General features: G+C 43.2%; 1 protein-coding gene across 6 annotated transcripts in view; it reads right to left on the bottom strand.

Annotated features, from left to right (window-relative positions):
- The window catches only part of Slc10a7 (solute carrier family 10 member 7), a 286,449-nt gene that overhangs the window by 194,532 nt on the left and 67,427 nt on the right, over positions 1–24,490 (bottom strand). For 5 of the 6 annotated variants that reach the window (XM_057754300.1, XM_057754295.1, XM_057754301.1 and 2 more), the window contains exon 5: positions 9,427–9,465. The exons of the other annotated variant lie outside the window; for it this stretch is intronic. In XM_057754300.1, coding sequence (XP_057610283.1) covers positions 9,427–9,465 — 39 coding nt within the window. The remainder of the gene's footprint in view (positions 1–9,426; positions 9,466–24,490) is intronic. 6 annotated transcript variants of the gene reach the window in all.

Genomic DNA, 24,490 nt, shown 5'->3' with positions numbered 1-24,490 from the left:
CATAATCATTAGCAGGAAGGAAAAGGCAAATCAAAGTCACGATGACATCTATTACATGCCTACAAAAATGACTGAAATAAAAAAATGCTAACACCAAGACCTGGCAAGCCAGGGACAAGTGGACTTCCTATATATTCCTCTGCAGATCTAACACAGTGAACGGTTGGGACGCTGCTTCGAACTCAAAACATCTTCACCTCATGACCCTGCAACTCTGCCCCCAAGTTCTTTCTAGATGTGGGAAAGTATGTCTACGTGAGGTCTCTACACAAGCACAGCAGCTTTAGCCATAAGCAACAAACACAAGGAATGGGCTGTCAGCCTTCTACCAGCACAAGAAGATGCCCGAGACTATTCCATGAGCGAGGGAAAGGTTTCCCTTAGCTGGTGTACCTTTGATAAGGTACAACCACTTTTTGGTCTCTGCTGAGATGCTGTATGGCAGTGGTGGGGAGGGGGTAGCAGAGCAGAGGTTCCACAGTCCCCAGTGCCCTAGGGATCCCCATAATGTTCCTTCTAGGATCCACAGCACCTCCCAACATAGCACCCTAGTGACCAAGTCCTTAACACACAGCCCCGTGAAAGTCATTCCATACCCAAAGTACCCCACAACCCAAAGGTCATCAACAACCACTCTATAAGCAATACAATATGACTTAGCAATGAGAAGGTTGGTAATGCAGGCAGTAACAAGACAAGGGTCACACATGCAAAGTTGTCAGGCTCAGCCTGAGGCCATGGCATTCACAGGACCCCTGGAAAAGACAGGAGGGATCCATGGCAGTTGGACTAAAGCTGGGAGAAGGACTGAAAACAAACCGAATCTGTGGTCAAACAGAAATCGCCTTACCCTAGACTGTGGCACCAGATACAGGGGCACTTTTGTCAGAACTCAGAATGAACACCCAACATAAGCAAATATTAATGTCTGAAGATATGTCTGTAAATGTGACCTGAAAACACTAATTTTGTTTCTGCCAACAATAACAAAACAGAGTCAATGAAAGGTGTTTACAATGGAAAAATAGACTGATCTTGGTAAACGCTTGTTTTGGAGAAAGAGATGCAAGAAGATGAGAACCGTGTGACCACAAGTACCAGAAGTCACTGGGCAGCTGGACTGAAGGCCACAGCGCCATGCAGTTCTCTAGTCACTTGCACTCTAATTAAGGAAACTCAATCTTGGTTTTAACCAACTGTGAGGGTCATGTTTCAAAGGAGGCTCTTTATAAACATCCAGAATGATGTATATTTATTTATTTTTGCCCAAAAAGGTTTTGGGCAAATACTTTCCCAGTTTGGAAATGATGACATTTTAAAAATTAATAAAAATGAAAATGAAAGCACACAGCATTTGTTAAAGGGTAATAAAATAACTGCAGTCAATTGCTAGTTCTACACTAGTAGATTTCTTTAAATAGTAATGAAATCATTGCTCTAAAAAAATCCATCATTATTAAAATAAAAAAAAAATTGCCTCAACCTCCACCAAAATTAGATTTGTAAGTTGCTGGTCATCCCTATAATTAAATCCACGTCACAAATCTGCAAGAAAAATGGCTGCTGTGACTAATGCACTTACTTGCTGCACCAGTCCCATCAGGCCATGCAGAGCATTATGCTGCTAAAATGGACTCGATAGACATTCTGCACACATTTTTATTAAATAACAAGAGCATTTTTATTTACACTGATTAATTCAGATAAAAGTTTGTCTTTAAAATGAATTCAGATTCACATGTGAGAGGGTCCTTCCTCCTTCTTTTGAGTTCTAGCCTATGGCACTTTGACACACTTGTCTAGTATTACACAAGCACTCACAGAAAAGAGTCTGGGATAGAGACAGGCACAGCCTCCATTGCTAGGATCCTTGATGATTGAGAAACCCAGAAAACAGTGTTATCTAGGAGCTTCCTCGGACACAGGGACCACAGGGGAAGCTAACTCATACAGAGGACTGCGGGGGAAGCTAACTCAAACAGGCAAATTCGTTTGGTGCTGGTGCCAATTTTATCTTTTGGAGAAGGGCAGGAGGGTGACCGCCCCCACCTCCCTATGAAGGCTGCAGAGTTTAGCTTCAAAGTTATAGCAGCTTTTTCTCCAGTGATTTCATATCTGCTACCTTAGTCATAACAAGATAGTTTTTTATTTATAGTGTTGCGGTGAAGTTTGAGCTTGAGATAAATTCAAATTTTAAAAGGGGATCTGATTTAACAAACAGCATGCTGACATGGCAAGACCCATAATGGATCCTGAATGCGGGAGACTGCACTGAGGATGGCCCCTGCCATCCTGCTTCTTTAATCTTTTTTTATTATTATTTTTAAAAAATATGTATTGGTGTTTGATCGGCACGTCTTTGTGAGGGAGTCGGATCCACTGGAACTGGAGTTACAGACAGTTGTGAGCTGCCATGTGAGTGCTGGGAATTGAATCTGGGTCCTGTGGAAGAGCAGTCAACGCTCTTAACTGCTGAGCCATCTCTCCAGCCCCTCAATCTTTTTAGTTATTTTTCCACATATTGATTTATGTTTGCTTTGGCTTCATAACTAGACAGAAGCCGTGAACTTAAGGGCTCTGACACATTCCAGACAATTTTCTATCTCATGTGAAAAATTCCTGCGAAGAAGCCTCAGCCTCTCGTGGGTGTCTGCTGATTAGAACACCTAGGACTGCTATCCTGGAATGTCACTCCTCCAAAGCCAAATTATCTTGGGCCACCTTTAGCCCTCTTAATAGTCCTTTATTGCCCTCCTTGTGAGTGAGCTACTATCTTTGAGACAATTAATTAGGTAAAGCCTTTGGAATGTGCAGAAACCTGGCTCCCACAAAAATGCTAAGATGATATCAAATCGCATCCAAGGCCTAAGGCAGAGAATCCCATTTGCTTTACCCCGCCCACCTAGTGTTTAAGAGGTGGCTTTATATGACATTCTCTGTTCTTTTGTTCTATTTCTATAAAAAGCTTCACAAAACTAGACCCTTGTTGAAATATGCAATCTGTGGAAATATGGGATCCACGGTCACTCATATTTGGCCTCAAAATACTATTTTATTCCCTTTAGGTGAGAGTTGTGGTTTGCCTTTTGTGTTACCTTATTAAATGAATCAACAGTATTGTTCGGTCATTGTTGCTACTTGTGTAAGCTGGACTCCACACTATTTGTTGAGATAGGGCTCTCCCTGGACTGGAACTCAAATAGAAGGGAAGGAGGCTGGGTGGCCAGCAAGCCCCTTGCACCTGTGTCTGACTCCCCAGGCTGGGGCTGTGAGCACAGAGCACAATCCCTGATGTTTTAGAGGAGTGCTGAGGACCAGCTGAGCCTCCCCTTGTAAGGCTCAGGGTACTGACTAGGCTAACTCCCCAACCCCCACTCAACAGTATTTAGGAAAGGAAAGTCAATCAATTGTCTGCATTCTAGCCTTAGGGTGATGCTGGCTCTGTAAGGAGAGCTTCTGCAGGGAAAGTTGTAGAGGCAGGTGCCTGCCTCTCCAAGTCCTGAGCTTCTGACTTCCTTGCTGCAAAGACCAATCAGTTTGAAATGGTGCTGTGTGGGATGGCACTGAACTCCCCATGAAAATGAAGGTGCCTGGTTGCTCTGGTGCTGAAGACCAATGAAAATCAAGTCCTGAACTTTGAAGGGTAAACCAAGATTCCAGATAATCTGGATTAGTTAAAAGCAACATCCTCGGGGTGGGAGAGCTGTCTCAGTGGTTAAGAACACTGGTTGGATAGGGGAGCAGGGAAACTCATATCTTAGTTAAGGGAACCACCTATGGGTTGGCAAGAGACTTGAACTTGGAGTGGCTACCAGATGCCCAGGGCAATGTCCCCAGTTAGTTCCTTGGGCACCTGAGGATAGGGAACCTGAAATGAACCTATCCTATAGCCATACTGATGAATATCTTGCATATCACCATAGAACCTTCATCTAGCGATGGATGGAGATAGAGACAGAGACCCACACTGGAGCACCGGACTGAGCTCCCAAGGTCCTAATGAGGAGCAGAAGGAGGGAGAACATGTACAACGAAGTCAGGACCACAAGGGGTGCACCCACCCACTGAGACAGTAGGGCCGATCTATTGGGAGCTCACCAAGGCCAGCTGGACTGTGAATGAAAAAGCATGGGATAAAACCGGACTCTCTGAACATGGCGGACAATGAGAGCTGACGAGAGGCCAAGGACAATGGCATGGGGTTTTGATCCTACTTCATGTTCTGGCTTTGTGGGAGCCTAGACAGTTTGGATGTTCACCTTCCTAGATCTGGATGGAGGGGGGAGGACCTTGGACTTTCCACAGGGCAGGGAACCCTGACTGCTCCTGGGACTGGAGAGGGAGGAGAAGAGGAGTGGGGGGAGGGGGAGAGGGGCGGGAGGAGGGGGAGGAAAATGGGAGGCGGGGAGGGGGCGGAAAAATTTTTTTAAAATAAATAAATAAATAAATAAATAAATAAATGAATGAATGAACACTGGCTGCTCTTCCAGAGGTCTGAGCTCAATTCCCAGCAACCACATGGGGTAGCTCACAACCACCTATAGTGGGATCTGATGCCCTCTTCTGGCATAAAGGTATACATGCAGATAGAGTATTCATACATAAAATAAAGATTTTTTTTTGAAAAATCAACATTATTGTTAATACTGAGTAAAATAACCTCCTTCCTCCATATCCATGAACTAAACACACCCTAAACTTAGGCGAGAGGGTCATGAGTTTGGATCAGATCCTGTGCAGAGGGAGGAGAGAGAGGAAAGGGAGGACAATGAAAGGAAGAAGAAGAGGGAAGGAGAGGGAGAGACTGGGTGCTAGAGGAGAAGGGGGAAAGGGAGAAGAGAGGAAGTATTATATGCCTTCATTAACATGTGAGATTCTTCTCTGTCCTTGCTGACACCTCTTCTGGCCTCCGCAAGCACTAGGCACACACACACACTACATGCAGTCAGATACTCACACACATAAAAGGAGATTGAGTAAATCTTTAAAAGAATTTTTCAAAATGTAAAATAAACACACCTCCTTCTGATGAAAATGTAACATGTAAGGTACTGCTCTTGGCATGTGTAGGTTTTACATGGGATGCAGAGGCAAAGGCATTACATGGGAAACATAGACATATGTATTATGTGGGATACACAAACATATGCATTTAGATATCATCTTAGTTAGCCGGAGCACACAGAGCTACCAAATTCTATTCGAATTCTATCCTCACTGAGATGGAAGGCTCAAGACTACAGTCCACAATAACAATAAGCTGAACGGGTAAAATGAGCAGCGGAGGAGTGGGGTATTAACTTCTTAACTTAAAGCAATCCTCTATGGCACAATTTCAAAACAATCTCTTGGTCTGAAATTTATATAAATTGAATTCATCTATCATTAGTTATTACCAGTATAGCTCCATTTAAAAAGTTTTATATAACAATTAGTTCTTAAAATCACTGTTTTAATTAGACCCAGGACATTATTAAACTAGCTATAAATATGTACCATATTTTATTCGTTATACCCAGATGCCTGAAAAATCAACAAAAATACCCTTAAGTCTTTCTCCAAAATGTCGTCTAATAAAAGTCTTTCAATGGTTTCAGGTAATTGGAATTAACCTGAAATAAATATTAATATATCATATTATAATATATACTAGAATGCTTATATAGAATATTATAATACATGTTCTCTACTAGAGAACATAATATTAAATATATACAGATTCTAACATACATATTTTCTGGTTATGAGTGATGATTTCTTTTTTGTATACACATATGCATATGAGCACATACACACACAAGGAATGGTCACTTGTAACATATGCATGTGTGCATGTGTGCATGTGCAGACACACGCGCGCACACACACACACACACACACACACACACACACACACAGAGATATGTACACACAGGCACAAAGACAGGAATGATTACTCAAAACAAGAGAACAGCTCCTTGACTCTTAGAGTTTAGAGCGCCTGGCAGAGAGAATTTCTTAATCTGGTGATTTTCAACAGTCAATACAAAAACAACTAAAATCAAGATTGGACCAACACCTAGATGCTTCCACCACCTCACACAAGCATTTTCTATACATTGTCAACACGTTTCCATAGACAGAGGATATGACTGGTTCACTGTACATTACAGGGCAGGTATCTGGTTCAGTTCATATTCAGTCAGAGAGAATTCAAACCCACCCTGCTTCAGGTTGGGTGGCCACTACCACCTGTAAGCACAAAATTCCTTCATAAAGAAAATCCCCTAACACTAGCAACACCATTCCATATGAATGATTTATAATTCCGAATTTCCCCTCTGTAGAGCGAGTTTTTGCAATCTAACTCAAGGGCCAACTTCTCCTATCATTCCACTAATGTAACTTCTTTCTTTCTACATGTGCATACTTTTGAACATTCCTTATAGGCAGAAAATACAACACACGGGCCCCTGTATTGGACATTTGTTTCAGTGACTGAAGTCATGGCAAACTGCCACGTTTCGCTGATTGGATGTGACTGTGGCTAAATTTCTGCAACAAGATATTAGTGGAAGGATGGTATTGGGATTCCAGCAATGCTACTGTGTGTGTGTGGAGAGAGACGGACAGAGACAGAGACAAGGAAGAAACCACAGCAGCTACCTTGGCTCATGAGCCGACCTTGGGGAAGGAAGCCACATGCTGTGGATGGCAGAGCAGAAAGACAGGAGTTCTGTCTCCTGAGAGGCCAAGTCATCGCATCATATTTAGGTGAGACCTACATGTATTTCATCAACCTCACTGCAATTATGTTAAAGAAGGGGGCAGAATCATATGTGATTTCACTGGAACAGAACACATGCAGCCACAGTTTTCATTGTCAACCCCTGCTAGTAATCTCCGTTGGCAAAGGAAAGGGAGAGAAAGGGAAGGAAATGTACAATGAGAAAAGACATTTCTGTCACTTTACCTTCTGCTGCTCAGGTCACCGGGAGCTGCCCTTGGTCAGACCTTAGAGAGTTGTGTGCATGCTGTCTGTGTCACTCAGATGACTACAGTGTAGCGACAGGAACATCTTTGCTTTAGTATCTTAACTTTGACATTGCACCCCTCCACTTTTCGCAAGTCAGGGTATCTATCTATATGTAGCCCGGGCTGTCCTTTGAACTTACTCTGTAAACCAGGCTGGCCTGAAACTCACAGAAATCCACCTGCCTCTGCCTCCTGAGTGCTGGGATTAAAGGCAAGAGACACCACACTTAGCGACATTGCTTTCTTTTCTAAGTTGTCCTGTCCACAAGCTACTGGAGTGACCTTATATTCCTTTGTATTCTCCAGGGTTACTTGAAAATTAACTATGTGTGTGTGGCCAGATTTCCATAAACACTCTGACCCATTAGATGCATTAAGGTTTTTTTTAAAAAAGAAAAAAGGTGAGGGAAGGAAGGACAGAAGACAAAGGGGTAAAAACACGCAACTTAGAGGGGAAGGAGATGAAGGAAAAAGCAGAAAAGTTCTGTGTAAGCTCTCCCTTGCTAGACCTGAGCACTGAGCACGCATCTAAGCCTAAAAGGAAACTGCCCAAGGGACATTGGGGGGGGGGGGCAATGAAAAGCTCAAAGTACCCGGAGCAAGCACTCTCTTTGGTGAAGGGCCAGAGGGTTTTGCTTCAGCCACTTCCACAATTTCCCCATTGCATCTTCTCAATTATCATGGGCATTTTCACGAGTGAACAACCCAAGTTATGAAGCCATGCGCCATAGTGGATGTGTATGATTTCAAACCTCACCAAAACTGGCTTCCAGATAATTTGTATTTTACACATACTATTCTGTTAATCAATTGTGACAACGTAGAGAAAGAAATGAAAATAGCAGCTTAATGAGATATTAGCAAGTCTAAACTAAGTAGTCTTAAAAATCAGTCTCTGTGTGCGCGCGCGCGCATTCTGTGTCTGTCTGCCTCTATCTCTACCTGTCTCTCTCTCTGTTTGAATTTGAGTCTCATGTGGCTGAAGGTGTCCTTAAACTTGTGGCAATCCTACTGCCTCAGCCTCCCCAGAGCTAAGCTTATAGAAGTAGCTACTATGCCTGATCAAGAGCTTCTTTCTAAATAGACTTTTTCTAAATCCAATAAAAATATGATATCAAAATACAAACAACAACAGTAACAAAACCCAAAGCACAGTATCTGTAAAAGTGGACATATTTCAGCACTGTGTTTCACAGAATCAATATCATCTAGAAGACAACGACTTCAAAAACCATGTAGCATTTTGGGAATTAACACTGGGTTAGCAACGTCTTTTAAAGCTTGAACTATGCATACAGTGCAGACACAAGTGACACACAGAATATCCTAAGCACACATAGTAGATGTTCCACCTAGATTCATAAGCCAGTTTATATTCCACTGATTTTATTCCAGCCATGTGTAAGTCACTACATTACAGGTCTGTGAGATCTGCACCTAAAGCAAATACTTATTTTCCTGAATTTAGCAAATTTGAAAGTATAAGCATAATTATTAAGTATAGGAAACTGTTTCTATCTCCATTCTTTTATAACACAAATCAAGTATTATGATAATCTAACTTAAGATAATTATCTAGGGCTGGAGAGATGGCTCAGCAGTTAAGAGCATTGTGTGCTCTTCCAAAGGACCAGAGTTCGATTCCCAGCAACCACATGGTGGCTCACAACCATCTGTAATGAGGTCTGCTGTCCTCTTCTAGCAGGCATATATGCAAACAGAATATTGAATCCATAATAAATAAATAAATATTTTTTTAAAAAAAGGATAATTATCTAAACGTTAAAGCAAGAGCCTCATAATTACAGAGGTTCTGCTTGCAGTGGTGGAACTGTGTTTGAATCATTTTATTTATAATGTATTAATATCTCTAAAAATACTGTATTTTCTTGCAACCTATTCATGAACTATATTCTCGTGTCACTCTCTTTGTTAGCGTTCCACAAAGATTTCTCAGACATACCCGACTGTACGTGGTAGCTCCTCAGACAAGAAAATGTGGAAAATAAATGGCGTGTCAACCATAAATTAGCATTCCCTTTCTGACCAGTGGGTCATGCTTCCTTCTCAAAATCCTCTGTCCCATGACACAAAATAATGATCATCTGAAAGACCTCATTAAGTGATCAATATATTGACATAACCTCTATAAGGAGGCACATAGCATTTTAATTGATTCCTTGAATCCATTAACGAACTATTAAACCTAAGTATCCAAAATATATTGCAAGAGAATATTCACATGTTTTTACTTACTATTTTCCCCAGGGTATAATTAAGGGTACGTGCGGAGATCCAAAACTTCTATATTTCTCCAAAGAGTAAAAGAAGTTCAGCTCTTACTAAATCATTTGTGCAAAACAATCTCTTAAGAAAAAATAAAATAGGCAAAGTTAAATCACGTGTACTCACCAGAAAACTCCCAAATGCTGAATTAAATATCGCAGCCGCCTAAGAAGAGAATAAACGGGAGAGAAACTCATTGAAAATAAACAGTAACAGGACAAGCAAAGATTATCGGTCTCCCTTTCCCCACCGTTCCAAATCTCAGCACTGACCCTACAGAGTAAAGTCATCACTGCTCTCACGAATACCAGCGGCCTGTAGTTTACCAAGACAGAAGGCTGCAGCTTAGGAACACATCCATGATGGGGCTCAGAAGCAGCAGGAAAAGGCTCGCCAGGAGAGGCTTCAAAACTGTATGGCCCAAAAGAGCAATCCCCTACAGTAAATCAAAGCGTGGTTATTGTTGATTTTGCTGCCTGGGAACACCAGAGGTTGGTCTACACATAATAATGTGTCCCTACCTGTGAACTACCAGCACGAGGTGACAGCTGTTGCCCTGCACTTCAGCTCCAAGGGCAGGACAGTTGAGACCAGGAAAACTATTGTCATGCTAGCCATTCCTTGGTTAGAAACAAGCAAGAAAATGTGCCATCGGTACCCAAAATTAAAGAAGAAAAGATTGATTCTGCTTACCAAAGCATCCTTGAGGACACAGCAGAGGCTATCCATCCCTCAGCTAAGTCAGTTCCTGTGTTCCATGAAGCTATACGCCAGAGTCCTGGCGGCTTTTCACATTACTCAAAAATGGGGAAAAAACTTGTACATTTGATGAAAGAAAATGGGGCAAGGGGGAGAAAAAAACAAAACTAGGCAAAAGCCAAAAGATGTTGAGAAAACCTATTTAAATGCCCAGCAGGTTCAGAGCAATGTCAGTCGTTAGGAACATTCCGGGCCGCAGTGTAGAAAAGAGGGCATCGGTTTAGGAAGTTTGACTTAAGTCCGAAGCAGGGCTAGGCTGTAGCGGAAAGAGCTCTGCTCCAGAAGAGGACACAATGAGAGTGCATGGGTAATGAGGTCGCCGGCTCCAGAGAGCTTGGCTTTCTTACGCCGCTTCATAATTAATTCAGAGCTTTGATAATTTCATTAGATTTCTCCTTTGCTAGTCCTATCAATAAAAGATGGCACTGAACCCCAGCTCTTCTGTGGCACGAACACAGGCAACAATCACAGGCCAGGGAAACCTCTGCTTTTTGACAGAGACAGAGGCATATGGCGTCCTGTGCTGTCCTGGGGGAGACGATAAGGAATAAAAAGATTCAGCCACATAAAATATTACAAATGACAGCTATAAACTACAGCGACATTATTTTTGGCATCTCCCTAGAACTCAACTACGGGCAATTCCAGGAAAGTTCTACACACAGAGAAAACTAAAGGGGATACACGTGGGTTGTGGTCAGAACAACGGGGTGCGCTGGCGTCCTCACACACATGTGTACAGATTTCCCAGAAATCTGTGAGCGCAAGCTGCATTTTATGCTCCAGATAGATCGAGCTTTTTCAAAGAAAGCAGTTAGGGCTTTCCGCCAGAGTTCCTCCTTCCTCGTCATTTTCAGACTCTTTTCCTAACCTTACACCAGATAGCAAGTGAGCCGCCCAGCACTTACAGAAACAAGTGTAACTCACAAGTCAGAGTTGAGAAAGTACCCAAACCCTCCAACCCAGCCACTCCTGATCACCTCCGTGATACAAACATAAGTAGTATTTCATGTGGACTGGCTGAGACAGTGGTGCCAGGATGAGATGCCCCAGCCACCTCCTTGGCTGGTTTCTGACTGTGGGAAGATCTGAATTCTCTGCTATGTCATCCACTCGGGTGGGAAATCAACACCTTTTGTGAACTGATTGATTTAGGGCTCTGGTACTCCAAAGACCAGATGAAGTTAGATACCCTGGACCCACAGTGGGCAAGGAGAGAACCAACTCCCACAAGCTTGGGCTCAATTCTACAGCAGCAGTACATGAGGAAATTAGGATTTCAAGAGTTTTGGAGGCTGTTTTCTGATGTAAGGAGGGCTGTCCTCCCCTTCACACAGTCTGCAAGGCCTTCTCTAGATGCACTCTCCTTTTCCTTCCCTGCCTCATTAAACTACTCCCCACTTCCTCAAATTCATGATATCATGCTATTTCTTACATCTTTGCTCCCTGATCTAAAATAACTCCTCCCTCAAGGAAGGGGGAGGACCTTAAGCAACCCTCGGCTATCCTAGCAAATCAGCTTTCAAACCACACCTCCAAGTAGCCAGTGAAAACTTACATCTGCACCATCCAGAGAAGGGACTGGAACACAGTACTCTAAATATTTAGTAAACCAAGATGAAACTGACTCTAGCCACACAGGAGTCAGGCCAAGCCAGAGTGGTGAAGCTGATGCTGTAGGCGTGTCCATTTTGGAAGAAGCCCAGGCTCTGGCTGCCAAGGTGGGCATGAAGCAGAGTGGAATGCCAAAAGATGGCACCTACGGAAGAGCCACCAGTAACACAAGGCCAGCCACACCCTTCGATGCCCTAGGAGACAGACAAGCAGGTATACGTCTGTAGTCCTCAGCCAAAGCCGCTCCTTACTGCCATCTAAACATAAAAGGGAAGATGGCGTCTATAGTCTGTCGTCTGTGGCTGGGACCAGAGCCTTCTGAGCCCAGCCTTCCCCCTCTGCATGACTTCTCTGGCTGCTGCATCCTGGAGCAGGAAAGAGCAGGATGTGACCAGCGTTTGCCCACCCAGCACTCCTCGATGTGGTCACTGGCTGATCTGGAAGACTCTCAGCTACCCAGGGTTTTGCTCTGCTCAGACGGTTAAAACAAAACAAAACAAAAAAACACTGGATTTTTTTTTTCAAAATGAGTAAAGGAAGAGACAAAGAAAACAGAAAGCTTAACCATACCGCAGAAGGTCTTGAAGAAGTTGCAAAATGCTCTGGATGGATTTTCTTCATCAAACATTACCGGAATATGGGTCTCTGTCTCTCACCACCTAGGTCCTCTGGATCCCCAAAGCCTGACCATTGGCTTCCCGTAATGGTTATTCCCTTCCTGCTCCAAAATACCTCTAGAACCTTCTATGTCTATGACCTATGACCCAATAGTAGATCAGCCAAACCAAGAGCCCTCCCCCCTGCCCCACTGGGTTAATAATGTGGCCTTGCTAGTCTGTGAGGATTCAGAGACACTGGGGAGCAGGCTACTCAGCAAGCAGACACACTTGTTGCAGGCTGGAAGCCTGAGTTTGCTCCCTGGACTCACGGTGTGCAAGGAGAGAACCAACTCCCACAAGTTGTCCTCTGACTTCCACACTTACACACCAAAGTGTGCCCATGTGTGTTCGCATGCGTGTGTACACACACACACACGCACAACAAACAATGTTTATAAAAGGACAAAAATAAAAATCAAAATCCCCATTCTTGAACAACCAGCCTAACAGACCACTGTTGATGATTTATGATATTTAGACATATGGCATCCTAAAACTCTATGATGATTTATCCGAACATCAAAAAAAAAAAAAACCAATTAGAATACAAAGTTTATTCTTAAGCAAGGTGTTCACCTAGATATTCAGCCTGCACAAACAGCCCATGAGGTAAGGTGAAGTAACTTCCTCCCCAGCTCGGACAGAAGACCTTACACTCAATATTCTTAAACGAATTATCACATGAAGAAGAAAGGGCTAGTATGGCCATGAAGCATTCACCAACTGAAAGAGGCAGTTTGGAACACTTTAATTCTTTGTCGAGCCCACTGCTGGAGGGAGCGCAGTTACATATTTTTATAAATGCCGACATACTTCCTACTTGAGAGGAACTGTTCTGTCATCGAACTGCTGTTCCAGGAGGAAGCTATAATTCTTTCTAATTTCTGCAGGTCTATCTTGACACCATGGTGGGGAAATTTTTTTTCTTGCATATCCTTTAACCTGAGGTGAACAGAGTTGCTGCTCCTGTTGGTAACTATTCTTTTCAAGTCAGGCATGGAAAATATGCAAGTTCCTGTTTCTGCGCCCTAAATTGAGTCAGGTGTCCTCTCCTCTTAAGAAAATGAAGCTGCTTTGGTGCTGGCGTGTTTTAATGAGAGCGGAGTTGGCCGACAGTGACAAATGGCAGTGACACCGGAGAGAGCATGCGAGCAGGACAATATGTGCGCGGCACAGGCTTACAGACTATTTTTCACTGACTACTCTGAATGACTTCGCTGTTTCTTAAGGGGCCTATTAATCTCAAATTTAGTTATTACACAACGTTTATTTGAACATATATTCTCAGGATGATGACAGTTAATAAAGGCGATCTTTCACAAGCTGTATTTTACATATTGTTGCACCTACAGCTCCTAGTCCTTTGATGGTATTGATGGAACAGTCGACATTGTTTGTACCAGGCTTATTTTTTTTTTACAGTGCATATATTCAGACTCCTTTCTAAGCACATGGGAGCTCTTAAATAACTGTTAAAATGCATAAAAAAAAGTCCACACACAAAATGGTAAAAGTAAAAGGGCATCTTAACTGTTCAACAAAAATCGTTTAATGTGCAGACTGACCCTTCTAAGACAAACCAGACGCCTTTTAACACTTGCATACCAATGCACTCTCACAGTGTGCGCAGAGCCTGGGACAGAGGGCAAAATCAATTTTCTTGAGGTGCAAAAAGAATCAAATAGCAGCTCCAGTGCTCTACTCCTCGGATGTTTACCGCCAAGTCCCAGGCACTGCGACAGTGCAGAGGCTGCGGTGGTCTCCAGTCTGTTAAGGGACCCTTTTTACATTCTCCTCAGTTAGCAACTCAATAATAGATCCATCGTTCAGACCGGTTCGGGTTTTGGGGGAAAGAGTGACTTTAAGTAAAACTGGTTACACAATAGAAAAATTCACAACAACCTAGAGGAAGACTTGCAAATGTCCATTATCATTGCGATTCCTGTGACTTCCTCCTGAAATCTCAGGTGCAGAGAAACCAGATGTAGTGGGCAGGATCCCTGGATTCACTGACAAGTCCTTTACAATGAAGAAATAAAGCTTCAGGGAGAAGAGGTCTTTCCAAGGTCATGTGGTCCCCAGCAAAGCCAGACAGAAGTCCTCTCCAAGCCATGCTGCTTCCCCCTCTATTACAGCCACATGGGCTAGCTCATGGGCTTCAGACATCCACAGATATTGCTTTTGCATTTTTACAGGTATGTGGGATAATGGAATGATAAACATTTTCTCCTCTGTGTTGTTCCTTGATTTTTAAGGAAATTTTGTTACCTGTATATTTAGTAAGGGGGAAAATATAAAATAAATGTTGGCTGTTAAGCATAGTTAAGAATCCTAGAGGCTCACTCATCAACCTTTGGGCGAACATAGCATAACAATGTGTATAGCAGATGCCGGTCAGTTAACGTCCAGCTAAAAGCTGAGTAACCCCAACACAGTATCTAAGGGAAACTACCAACCTAGCCATCTTCACTGTATCATTGCTAATGAAGGGACGAAATGTGAGTACAAACCAGAAAACCAAGTCTTCAACTCAAAACACTTAACATTTGCTTTCTTACACTATATTAACTTCATGTAAATATCTGGAATGAAGCTAAACAGAAATCAGTTAAACTGTGACACAGTACTTGACATTATATCTTTCAATAATGCCAATTTGCTGATATTCCTGAAGTTTGATTTTTCTTTATCTTATGGGTTTCCAAACTCCACTAAAAAGGATTAAACAAAATATTCCTCTATTCATTCAACACAACTTTGTTAAGCCTAACCATAAATCTAGGCCCTTGGAATACAAAAAGTCAAAGCCTGAGGAGTCACAGTTAAGGGCAATAGCCTAAAACACACCAATGACTTCAAAGAGTTAAGAAAACCCATCAACTAATGACCCTGCGTTCTTTCAGGGAACTCCTAGTGGCACACAAGCATTTCTCTGATCAATTAATGGAAGCTCTATTCAGTGCCAACCATAGACAAAGCTCTCAGCACACCAGGGGAAAATCTGGCCAAAAACTCCCCTGGCACTTTGTGTAGAAGGGCATCCACAAAACAGAAGTGACAACCTATGTCAAAGCAATCTAGGGTTTCTCACAAGTTTTAGACTCTAGCTACTCAACTCTGTAACGTCTACTCTTTTCCATCCATTAGGGCTGAGGACCTCAGCACTTCTCAAGAGAGCAATGGCTCAGCCCTCAGCAATCACTCTCCCATCAGCTTCTCATCAGTAATAAACAGCTTTCCTACACCTTTGGGGAAATAACTTTCCATCGAGTCACAGGGCTGCCACAGGCCGCAGGCCGTGCCACTGAAGTCACCCTGCAGAGTCTTCGCTGAGAAGCCGGATGTGCACTTTCGGAGTTTCAAGTTCAGATCATGTTAGAAATCACATCTTCAGCATGAAATCCTCCCTTTCCTGACATATTCTTTAAGGGGGTCCCTCATTATTGCCACTACAAGTCCTGAGCAGTAGATGTCAAGCTGGTTCTTAAGAAGGCACATCATATTCTATATTGGCTCTAATAACGTTTGTTTGTTTGTTTTTCAAAACAGGGTTTCTCTGTGTAGCCCTGGCTGTTCTGGAACTTGATTTGTAGGCCAGGCTCGCCTTGAACCCAAAGAGATCCGCCTGCCTCTGCCACCTGAGTGTGGGATTAAAGGCGTGCACCACCATGCCTGGCTCTAACGTAACATTTCTTTTGCTGTTCTATATTTATGTATTATGTATGTGTGCACATGTGTGCATGCGTATGTGTGTACACACCACATGGTCCATCATGGAGCTTAGAAGACAAGCTGTGGGTCTCTGTTCTCTTTTTCCACCCCTGTGGGCTCTAGGGATGGAACTCAGCTTTCGCCTGCTGAAGCATCTCACCAGGCCCTAACACAACATTTAAATTAGAAATATTAATTTTGTAGAAACTCATCCAGAAAATACAAGAACATCAGCCTTGTTCTTGTATAAGAAAGGCAGAAAATAATAATTCTAATGTATATAGATTAGGCACAAAGGCCCATATAAAATCTGAATTATTTGAACCTAGCAATATGCAGAAATACTTCACTGTATAATGAGGTTTGCTTTAGGAGTACATGATTGGTTTATGACCTGAAAATTTAATCGAGGCACTTCATCTTAAAAATGATTTTTTTCGATATTGAATGCGAGTTGGAAGAGACGAGTCTGGTCTCAAAATGGAGGGCCATGATCCAAAAGAACCAGAACAGTTGAGGAAATTGTTTATTGGGGGTCTGAGCTTTGAAACCACAGATGATAGCTTAAGAGAACATTTTGAGAAATGGGGCACACTTGCAGACTGTTCCAGGGGCTTTGGTTTTGTGACCTACTCTTGTGTTGAAGAGGTGGATGCTGTAGTGTGTGCTCAGCCACACTAACCATGGGCATAACTGTGAAGAAAAGGGGGCCCTTTCTAAACAAGAGATGCAGTCTGTGGGGTCACAGAGAGGTCGTGGAGGGGGATCTGGCAATTTTGAGTCGTGGTGGTAACTTTGGTCGTGGTGGAAACTTTGGTGGAAGAGGAGGCTATGGTGGTGGAGGTGGTGGCAGCAGAGGTAGTTATGGAGGTGGTGATGGTGGATCTAATGGATTTGGAGGGGATGGTAGCAACTATGGTGGTGGTCCTGGCTACAGCAGTAGAGGAGGCTATGGTGGTGGTGGACCAGGCTGTGGAAACCAAGGTGGTGGATATGGTGGTGGTGGAGGAGGAGGATGTGACGGTTACAATGAAGGAGGAAATGTTGGTGGAGGTGACTATGGTGGTGGGAACTATATTGACTCTGGAAATTAGAGTGGGCAACAGCAATCACATTATGGACGCATGAGAGGGGGCAGTTTTGCTGGAAGAAGCTCAGGCAGTCCCCGTGGTGGTGGCTATGGATCTGGTGGTGGATGTGGTGGATATGGTAGCAGAAGGTTTTTAAAAACAGCAGAAAAGGGCTACAGTTCTTAGCAGGAGAGAGCGGAGTTGTCAGGAAAGCTGCAGGTTACTTTGAGACAGTCGTCCTAAATGCATTAGAGGAACTGTGAAAATCTGCCACAGAAGGAGATCCATAGTCAGAAAAGTTACCGCAGCTTAAACAGGAGGCCCTTCTTGTTCAGGACTGCCAGAGCCACAGTTCGCGAAAAGTGCAGCTACTGATTAGTGCAACGCAGTGTCAGTGAGGTGTTGGTTCCTGAGGTCTTTGTCTTTTCATTCCATCAGGTAATGTACTGCCTGGACATTGTGGTAGTGCTACCAGGGATAAAAAATTAAGGAATTTTTGACTTTTCAAAAAAATGATTTCTAAAGTAGTCATTTCAAAACTATGTGATAAAATTCAAGGTGGATGTGGTGGCACCTTGCTGTACTGTCAGGACGTGGTGGTCTCTGGCTGTATTGTCAGGACGTGGTGGCGTCTGGCTGTACTGTGAGGACGTGGTGGCGTCTGGCTGTACTGTCTGGATGTGGTGGCGTCTGGCTGTATTGTCTGGATGTGGTGGTGTCTGGCTGTACTGTCTGGATGTGGTGGTGTCTGGCTGTACTGTCAGGACGTGGTGGCGTCTGGCTGTACTGTCAGGACGTGGTGGCGTCTGGCTGTATTGTCTGGATGTGGTGGCGTCTGGCTGTATTGTCTGGATGTGGTGGCGTCTGGCTGTATTGTCTGGATGTGGTGGCGTCTGGCTGTACTGTCTGGATGTGGTGGCGTCTGGCTGTACTGTCAGGACGTGGTGGCGTCTGGCTGTATTGTCTGGATGTGGTGGTGTCTGCCTGTACTGTCTGGACGTGGTGGCGTCTGGCTGTATTGTCTGGATGTGGTGGTCTCTGGCTGTACTGTCAGGACATGGTGGTGTCTGGCTGTATTGTCTGGATGTGGTGGCGTCTGGCTGTATTGTCTGGATGTGGTGGCGTCTGGCTGTATTGTCTGGATGTGGTGGCGTCTGGCTGTATTGTCTGGATGTGGTGGCGTCTGGCTGTATTGTCTGGATGTGGTGGCGTCTGGCTGTATTGTCTGGATGTGGTGGTCTCTGGCTGTACTGTCAGGACGTGGTGGCGTCTGGCTGTACTGTCAGGACGTGGTGGTGTCTGGCTGTATTGTCTGGATGTGGTGGTGTCTGGCTGTATTGTCAGGACATGGTGGTGTCTGGCTGTATTGTCTGGATGTGGTGGTGTCTGGCTGTACTGTCAGGACGTGGTGGTGTCTGGCTGTACTGTCAGGACATGGTGGCACTCGGCTGTATTGTCAGGACGTGGTGGCATTTGCCTGTATTCTCAGGACTCAGGAGGCTGAGGCAGGAAGACTTAAAGTCCAAGACCAGCCTGGGACACACAGTTAGACACATACATTTGTGGCTAAAAATTCAGGAAACTAGACGCACGGGAGATCATTCAGTGGATAGTGTCCTTAGTGTGCAAACACGAGGACCAGAGTTCAAGCCTCAGAACCTCCAAAAAAGCCAGGAGGGTGGAGCAGCCCATCTGTAATCCCTGAGCTTGGTCAGGAGGCAGAGAGCAACCCCAAGGGCAAGTTTGCTGGCTACACCAGATAAATTGATGGTTTTGAGTTCAGTGAGAGCCCCTGCCTCAAAAAATAAAATGAAAACCAATCAGGAAAGACACCCAACTTCAGCCTCTGAAATCACACACATGTATTTATAACCATGTATATGTGTGCCACAAACAGACAAATATGCATGAGCGCGCACACAGCTTAGAAAACTATAATTCCTAAGAATGTTCTGGAAACAGTCATGGAGTGAGAGGGTATTATCACTGCTGTTTCTAGGTAACCCCACACAACATGAAGACCAAATAACCGTTCCCAGAGCAGAAGAAACCAGCTACGCCACAAAAATGACCTTAACTTCACTTGATTTGCAAATAGATATGAAATTTAATTTGGGTTTCTCTTTTAAATGTCTCTGATAATTATGAATAAAATTTAAATTGCCTCCAAAAACTGGCAAAAATAGTTATTGGCCAATCCTCTGCTACGTGGAAGCCTCCGGTGTGATGACCAGCCATGCTGAAGGCAAAGCGACATGCCCATTTTTCCTCTGCGCACCTAACTTTTTGATTCTGTGGTTTCCTGCATAAGCCTGCATTTATTTCTTTTATGCAATAACAAACTTTAAATTCTCCTCCCTAACCTGGTTTGATCTCTTTACCTTGATTGCCTGGAAGTCCTAGCTGAGAAGTAACGCGAGACAAAGAAAGAAGGGCACACAGGCTGGAAGGACGGAGCAAATCAGGAATTTATACTGCACCACCCAGCTCCCCTTAAAAACAAGGAAAAGTAAGTGCAGTTTTCACTGTTGCAAAGCATAAAGTCTACATACAAAACAACATATTTCTATATACCGACAAGGAATAATTTTAAATTGAAATTAACAAAAAATACTATTTATACGTAACATAAAAACAGGTAAAAGGTATAGAACTTAAACACTAACAAGAGAAAAACTTAAATTCCTAGCTAGGGACTGGTTTAGGGCAAAGGCTCAGTCAGGAAAACGCATGCAGTGCAGGTAAAAGGGGGACCTGAGTTTAGGCCCCAGACCCATGGAAAAGTCAGGTATGGTGATTAATGTGTGCAATCCCAGAGCCAAGGAGCGAGGGGGCCGGGAGAGGCAGGAAGGTGCCTAAGGTTCACTGGCTGGTCGCCCTAGCTTCATGTCCCAGTTCAAGACCCTGTTTCCAAAACCAAGGTAAACAGCCATCCTGAGAAATCACACACAAAGTTGACCTCTGGCATCTGGACACATGTACACATATGTACTCAAATCAGCATAAGTATTCTCACGGATACAAACATGCACACACGTGCGCACATTCCACCCCGACACATGAATAAAAACAGCTTAAGAAATAGAGCTTAAAACTTCCAATATTAACATGTCAAATCTCTTTATATTAACCTAACAGTCATTGTAATGTCAAAATAGCCACAGAGTTTTTAGTATAAATTGACTCGACGAATAAAATTTATTTATTTATTTATTTATTTATTTATTTATTTATTTATTTATTTATTTATTTTTCGTCTTTTCGAGACAGGGTTTCTCTGTGGCTTTGGAGCCTGTCCCGGAACTAGCTCTTGTAGACCAGGCTGGCCTCGAACTCCCAGAGATCCGCCTGCCTCTGCCTCCCGAGTGCTGGGATTAAAAGCATGCGCCACCACCACCCGGCATGAGTAAAATTTATTGTAAAAATAAACTTTATTTACTTATCTGCTTATTTTTGAAGGCATCATTTTCTTGAGGAAAAATGAACAAGAACAAAGTTGGTCTCCAGATTTCAACACTTACCGAGAGGAGCGGAAACTGGCTCACAGACAGCACATCTGGAAGATGAGCTTCCTGAAGATAGCAGCTGCTTTTTGACAAGAGTGCAAGGGCAGCTCGTGGGGACAGGACAAACTTAACAAGGGACAACTACTCTGCCACAGGCCACCCAAACAAAAAGCCAAAGGGAAACGAACCATGAGGCTCACCTCATGAAGGGGACCACTTGATACAGCCACCCTATCATCAAGGCTACCAACTTATAAATGGAAACTATAAAATTATTGTGAGATTATTAAATGATCATATAAAAACCCAGGTATCATACAAAACGTCATAAAATCTGTGGCCCAGCCGCTGTTCCTTATACAAGTGTCTGTTCCCTGACATAGGAATCAAAACATACGACAGCAGATGAAGCACAAGCATTCTAAAAGGGTCCCCAGAGAAACTGCCTTCCTTCTTGCACCCACACCCAAGTGCTCTGTAGTTCAAACCCCTGCACTTCCGCTCATGGCGGTTCGCGCTTACTGAACTGACAGGGTCTTGAACTCCTGCATCACACCACAAATAGAGCACAAATAGCTTGCTAAGCGCAACTGCAGGAAGAGGTGGGGTTTAAATAAATGAATGCAACTGAAGCACCAATGATGTGGAAGAACAAAAGAGAACATGGCTGCTTAAAGGAAGACTGGTTGCAGGCTGGCAGGACACACAAACACACATGCACATATACCCACACACATGCAGGCATGGGCGCACAAGCATGCGATATAATAAAAAAATTATTTAAAAAATAATAATAGAGTAGACAGTGGGCTGGGCCCTATAACTCAGTACAGTGCTTGCCTAGGACACAGGAAGTCCTCAGTTCCATCTAGAGGACCAAAAATAAAAAAAATTTAAAAGTTGATTAGAATAAGTTCTTTAAAAATCTGTGTGTATGGGACAGTGGTGGCACATGCTTTTAATCCTAGCACTCGAGAGGCAGAGGCAGGTGGATCTCTGTGAGCTCAAGGCCAGCCTGGTCTACAAGAGCTAGCTCTAGAACAGGACCCAAAGCTACAGAGAAACCCTGTCTTGAAAAACAAAAACAAAAAATTGTGTGTGCACATGTGTGTATGTGTGTGTGCATATGCACATGTACATCCCTATGAGTATATGCAGGTTTATTTATGCAAACCATGGCACACGTGTGAAGGTCAGAGAATAATCTCAGATGTCAGTCCTCATCATCCACCCTGTTTGAGGCGGGATCTCTTTGTTATGTGCCACTGCATACAACAGGCTGGCAAGCTACCAGGGCTGAGCCTGTCTCAAGCGCCCATCCTGCTGTAGGAGCACTATGACCACAGACACATACTATTATGGCAGCTGTTACGAGAGATATGAACTCATGCCTGCATGCAAGCTCTTTACCCACTGAGCCATCGCCCCAGGGAAGACTCGGGTCTTCCGGAGTTTGTGTCTTTACAATTGTGCTGCCAAACTGAACAGGAGAGAAAGGCATGGCACTGGACCACCTGCCATTATCTTGGGACAATGACACCCACTCCACTACCACAAACATTAGATTCTTGCTGGGCAGAGGTGGTTCACACACGCCTTGTCCCAGCACTTGGGAGGCAGAGGCAGGCAGATCTGAGTTTGAGGTCAGTTTTAATAACTACAAAGTGAGTTCCAGGATAGCCAGGGCTACACAAAGAAACCTTGTCTTGAAGAACTTTAAAAAACATTAGACTCTTTTTTTTAACATGTCATTAATTAGCAATTGGTTATGACTTGAATTTTGCTAAATAATAAAAAAATAAACTCACTATTAAAACTAAAGTTTTTGTCTTTTTTTTTTCAAATAAAGACTGAGTATACTTTTCAGAAACTATGAAACACTGATTACTTTAAGTTAGCTGAGTGAGATTTCTCCTTTCTAGTGTCAACACTGACAACGTGGATCTTCTCCGATTTGTACAGATGACATAACACAGTGATTCTTTTTATGTCCTATAAAGATCAGGCTGAGTTTAAAAACAAGCTTTAAGGCATCATTTATATCTACAAATAACAGAGTAATCCCGACAGAAGAAGGAGAGAAAGTTTCCCGATCTCCTAGCCTGGGGTGGAGGGAACCTGCTTGAGAGGACATAACACTGACAATGGCTGAACTGGAAGTATAAAAAGGAGCTTCCCAACAGCCTTCCTTCCCCAGGCCGTTAATCTTTATCTGACTCTAATATACTATGTAGATAGGATATATATGAATATCAAATAAACATGGCAAGGAAATCACACAGACACACTAAAAAGTAGAACAGCAGTCAGTAAGCAGCAAAGCACTAAATCGACTTCAAGTTTTTATTAAGGGTATCCTTCTGTTAGTGACTGAAGGTGTATTAGCTTAGCGGGCCATGCAATTGCAGTGGCACTACAACTAATGGACTGCCAGGAGATGATTTAGTAAGAGCCAGCTCAACTGCGGTGGGTAAGTAACTCTGACAACCTGAGGCTTTCTTCTGGTCAAATGTTTTATATCTGTAAGTGATTTTCTAAAAAAAAGAAGGGGGGGGGGGGCTATGAAGATAACTCACAGAAAGATTCACTCTAACTGCCCAAATGTTCTTATTTCAGTTCAGAGTGCCAAGACCTTCAGATGTGACTCTACTCGTAAAATGGTAAGCGGTCTCACTCAGCATAGCGTTGGGGTGTGTGTGTGTGTGTAATTTCGCCCCTTTCTAGTCTTGCTAGGAGGAAGGCAAGCAGCAACATCTTCATCAGTCTTAAGAATGTCATATTCCACACGACCCAACAATGCTACTTCTAAAGACCCTCTATGGAGGGGCTGGGGAGTTAGCTCAGCTAGGATATGTACAAGGGCACACATGATATCTCTCTATTTCTAGTTACTAGCAACTAATTCAAAATTTCAAAGACAAATAAAACAGATATAGAAGCTAAAATAACATGCTGCCACCATCTGTGACAGCAGACTTAGCTGGGTTCAGTCCTCCCTCAACTCTTAAAAAAAAAAAAACTATGTAAAAAACCATTATGACCTAGCTCAAAATAATGTTTTCTAGTTCTATCCATTTTCCCGTGAAATTCAAGATGTTGTTATTTTTTCTTCTGTGTAGTACTCCATTGTGTAAATGTACCACATTTTCATTATCCATTCTTCGATTGAGGGGCATTTAGGTTGTTTCCAAGTTCTGGCTATGACAAACAAAGCTGCTATGAACATAATTGAGCACACGTCCTTGTGGCATGACTGAGCATCCTTTGGATATACACACAAAAATTGTATTATTGGGTCTTGAGGAAGGCTGTTTCCTAATTTTCTGAGAAATCGCCACACTGACATCCAAAGGGGTTGTATCAGCTTACATTCCCACCAGCAATGCAGAAGTGTTCCCCTTTCCCCACAACCTCTCCAGCATAAGTTGTCATCAGTGTTTTTGATCTTGGTCATTCTTACAGGTGTAAGATGGAATCTCAGAGTTGTTTTGATTTGCATTTCTCTGGTGACTAAGGATGTTAAACATTTCCTTAAGTGTCTTTCAGCCATTTTAGATTCCTCTGTTGAGAGTTCTCTGTTTAGGTCTGTACTCCATTTTTTATTGGATTATTTGATCTTTTGGTGTCCAATTTCTTGAGTTCTTTGTATATTTTGAAGATCAGACCTCAGTCCGATGTTGGGTTGGTGAAGATCTTTTCCCATTCTGTAGGCTGTCATTTTGTCTTATTGACTGTGTCCTTTGCTTTACAGAAGCTTTTCAGTTTCAGGAGGTCCCATTTATTAATTGTTTCTCTCAGTGTTTGTGCTACTTGGATTATATTTAGGAAGTGTTCTCCAGTGCCAATGCGTTCAAGTGTTCTTCCAACTTTC

Source organism: Chionomys nivalis, chromosome 21 (assembly GCF_950005125.1).
Source record: "Chionomys nivalis chromosome 21, mChiNiv1.1, whole genome shotgun sequence".
In the NCBI taxonomy this organism is placed as follows: domain Eukaryota; kingdom Metazoa; phylum Chordata; class Mammalia; order Rodentia; family Cricetidae; genus Chionomys; species Chionomys nivalis.
The sequence above is the reverse complement of the archived record's forward strand: the minus strand, read 5'-3'. Positions and strand labels throughout refer to the sequence as shown.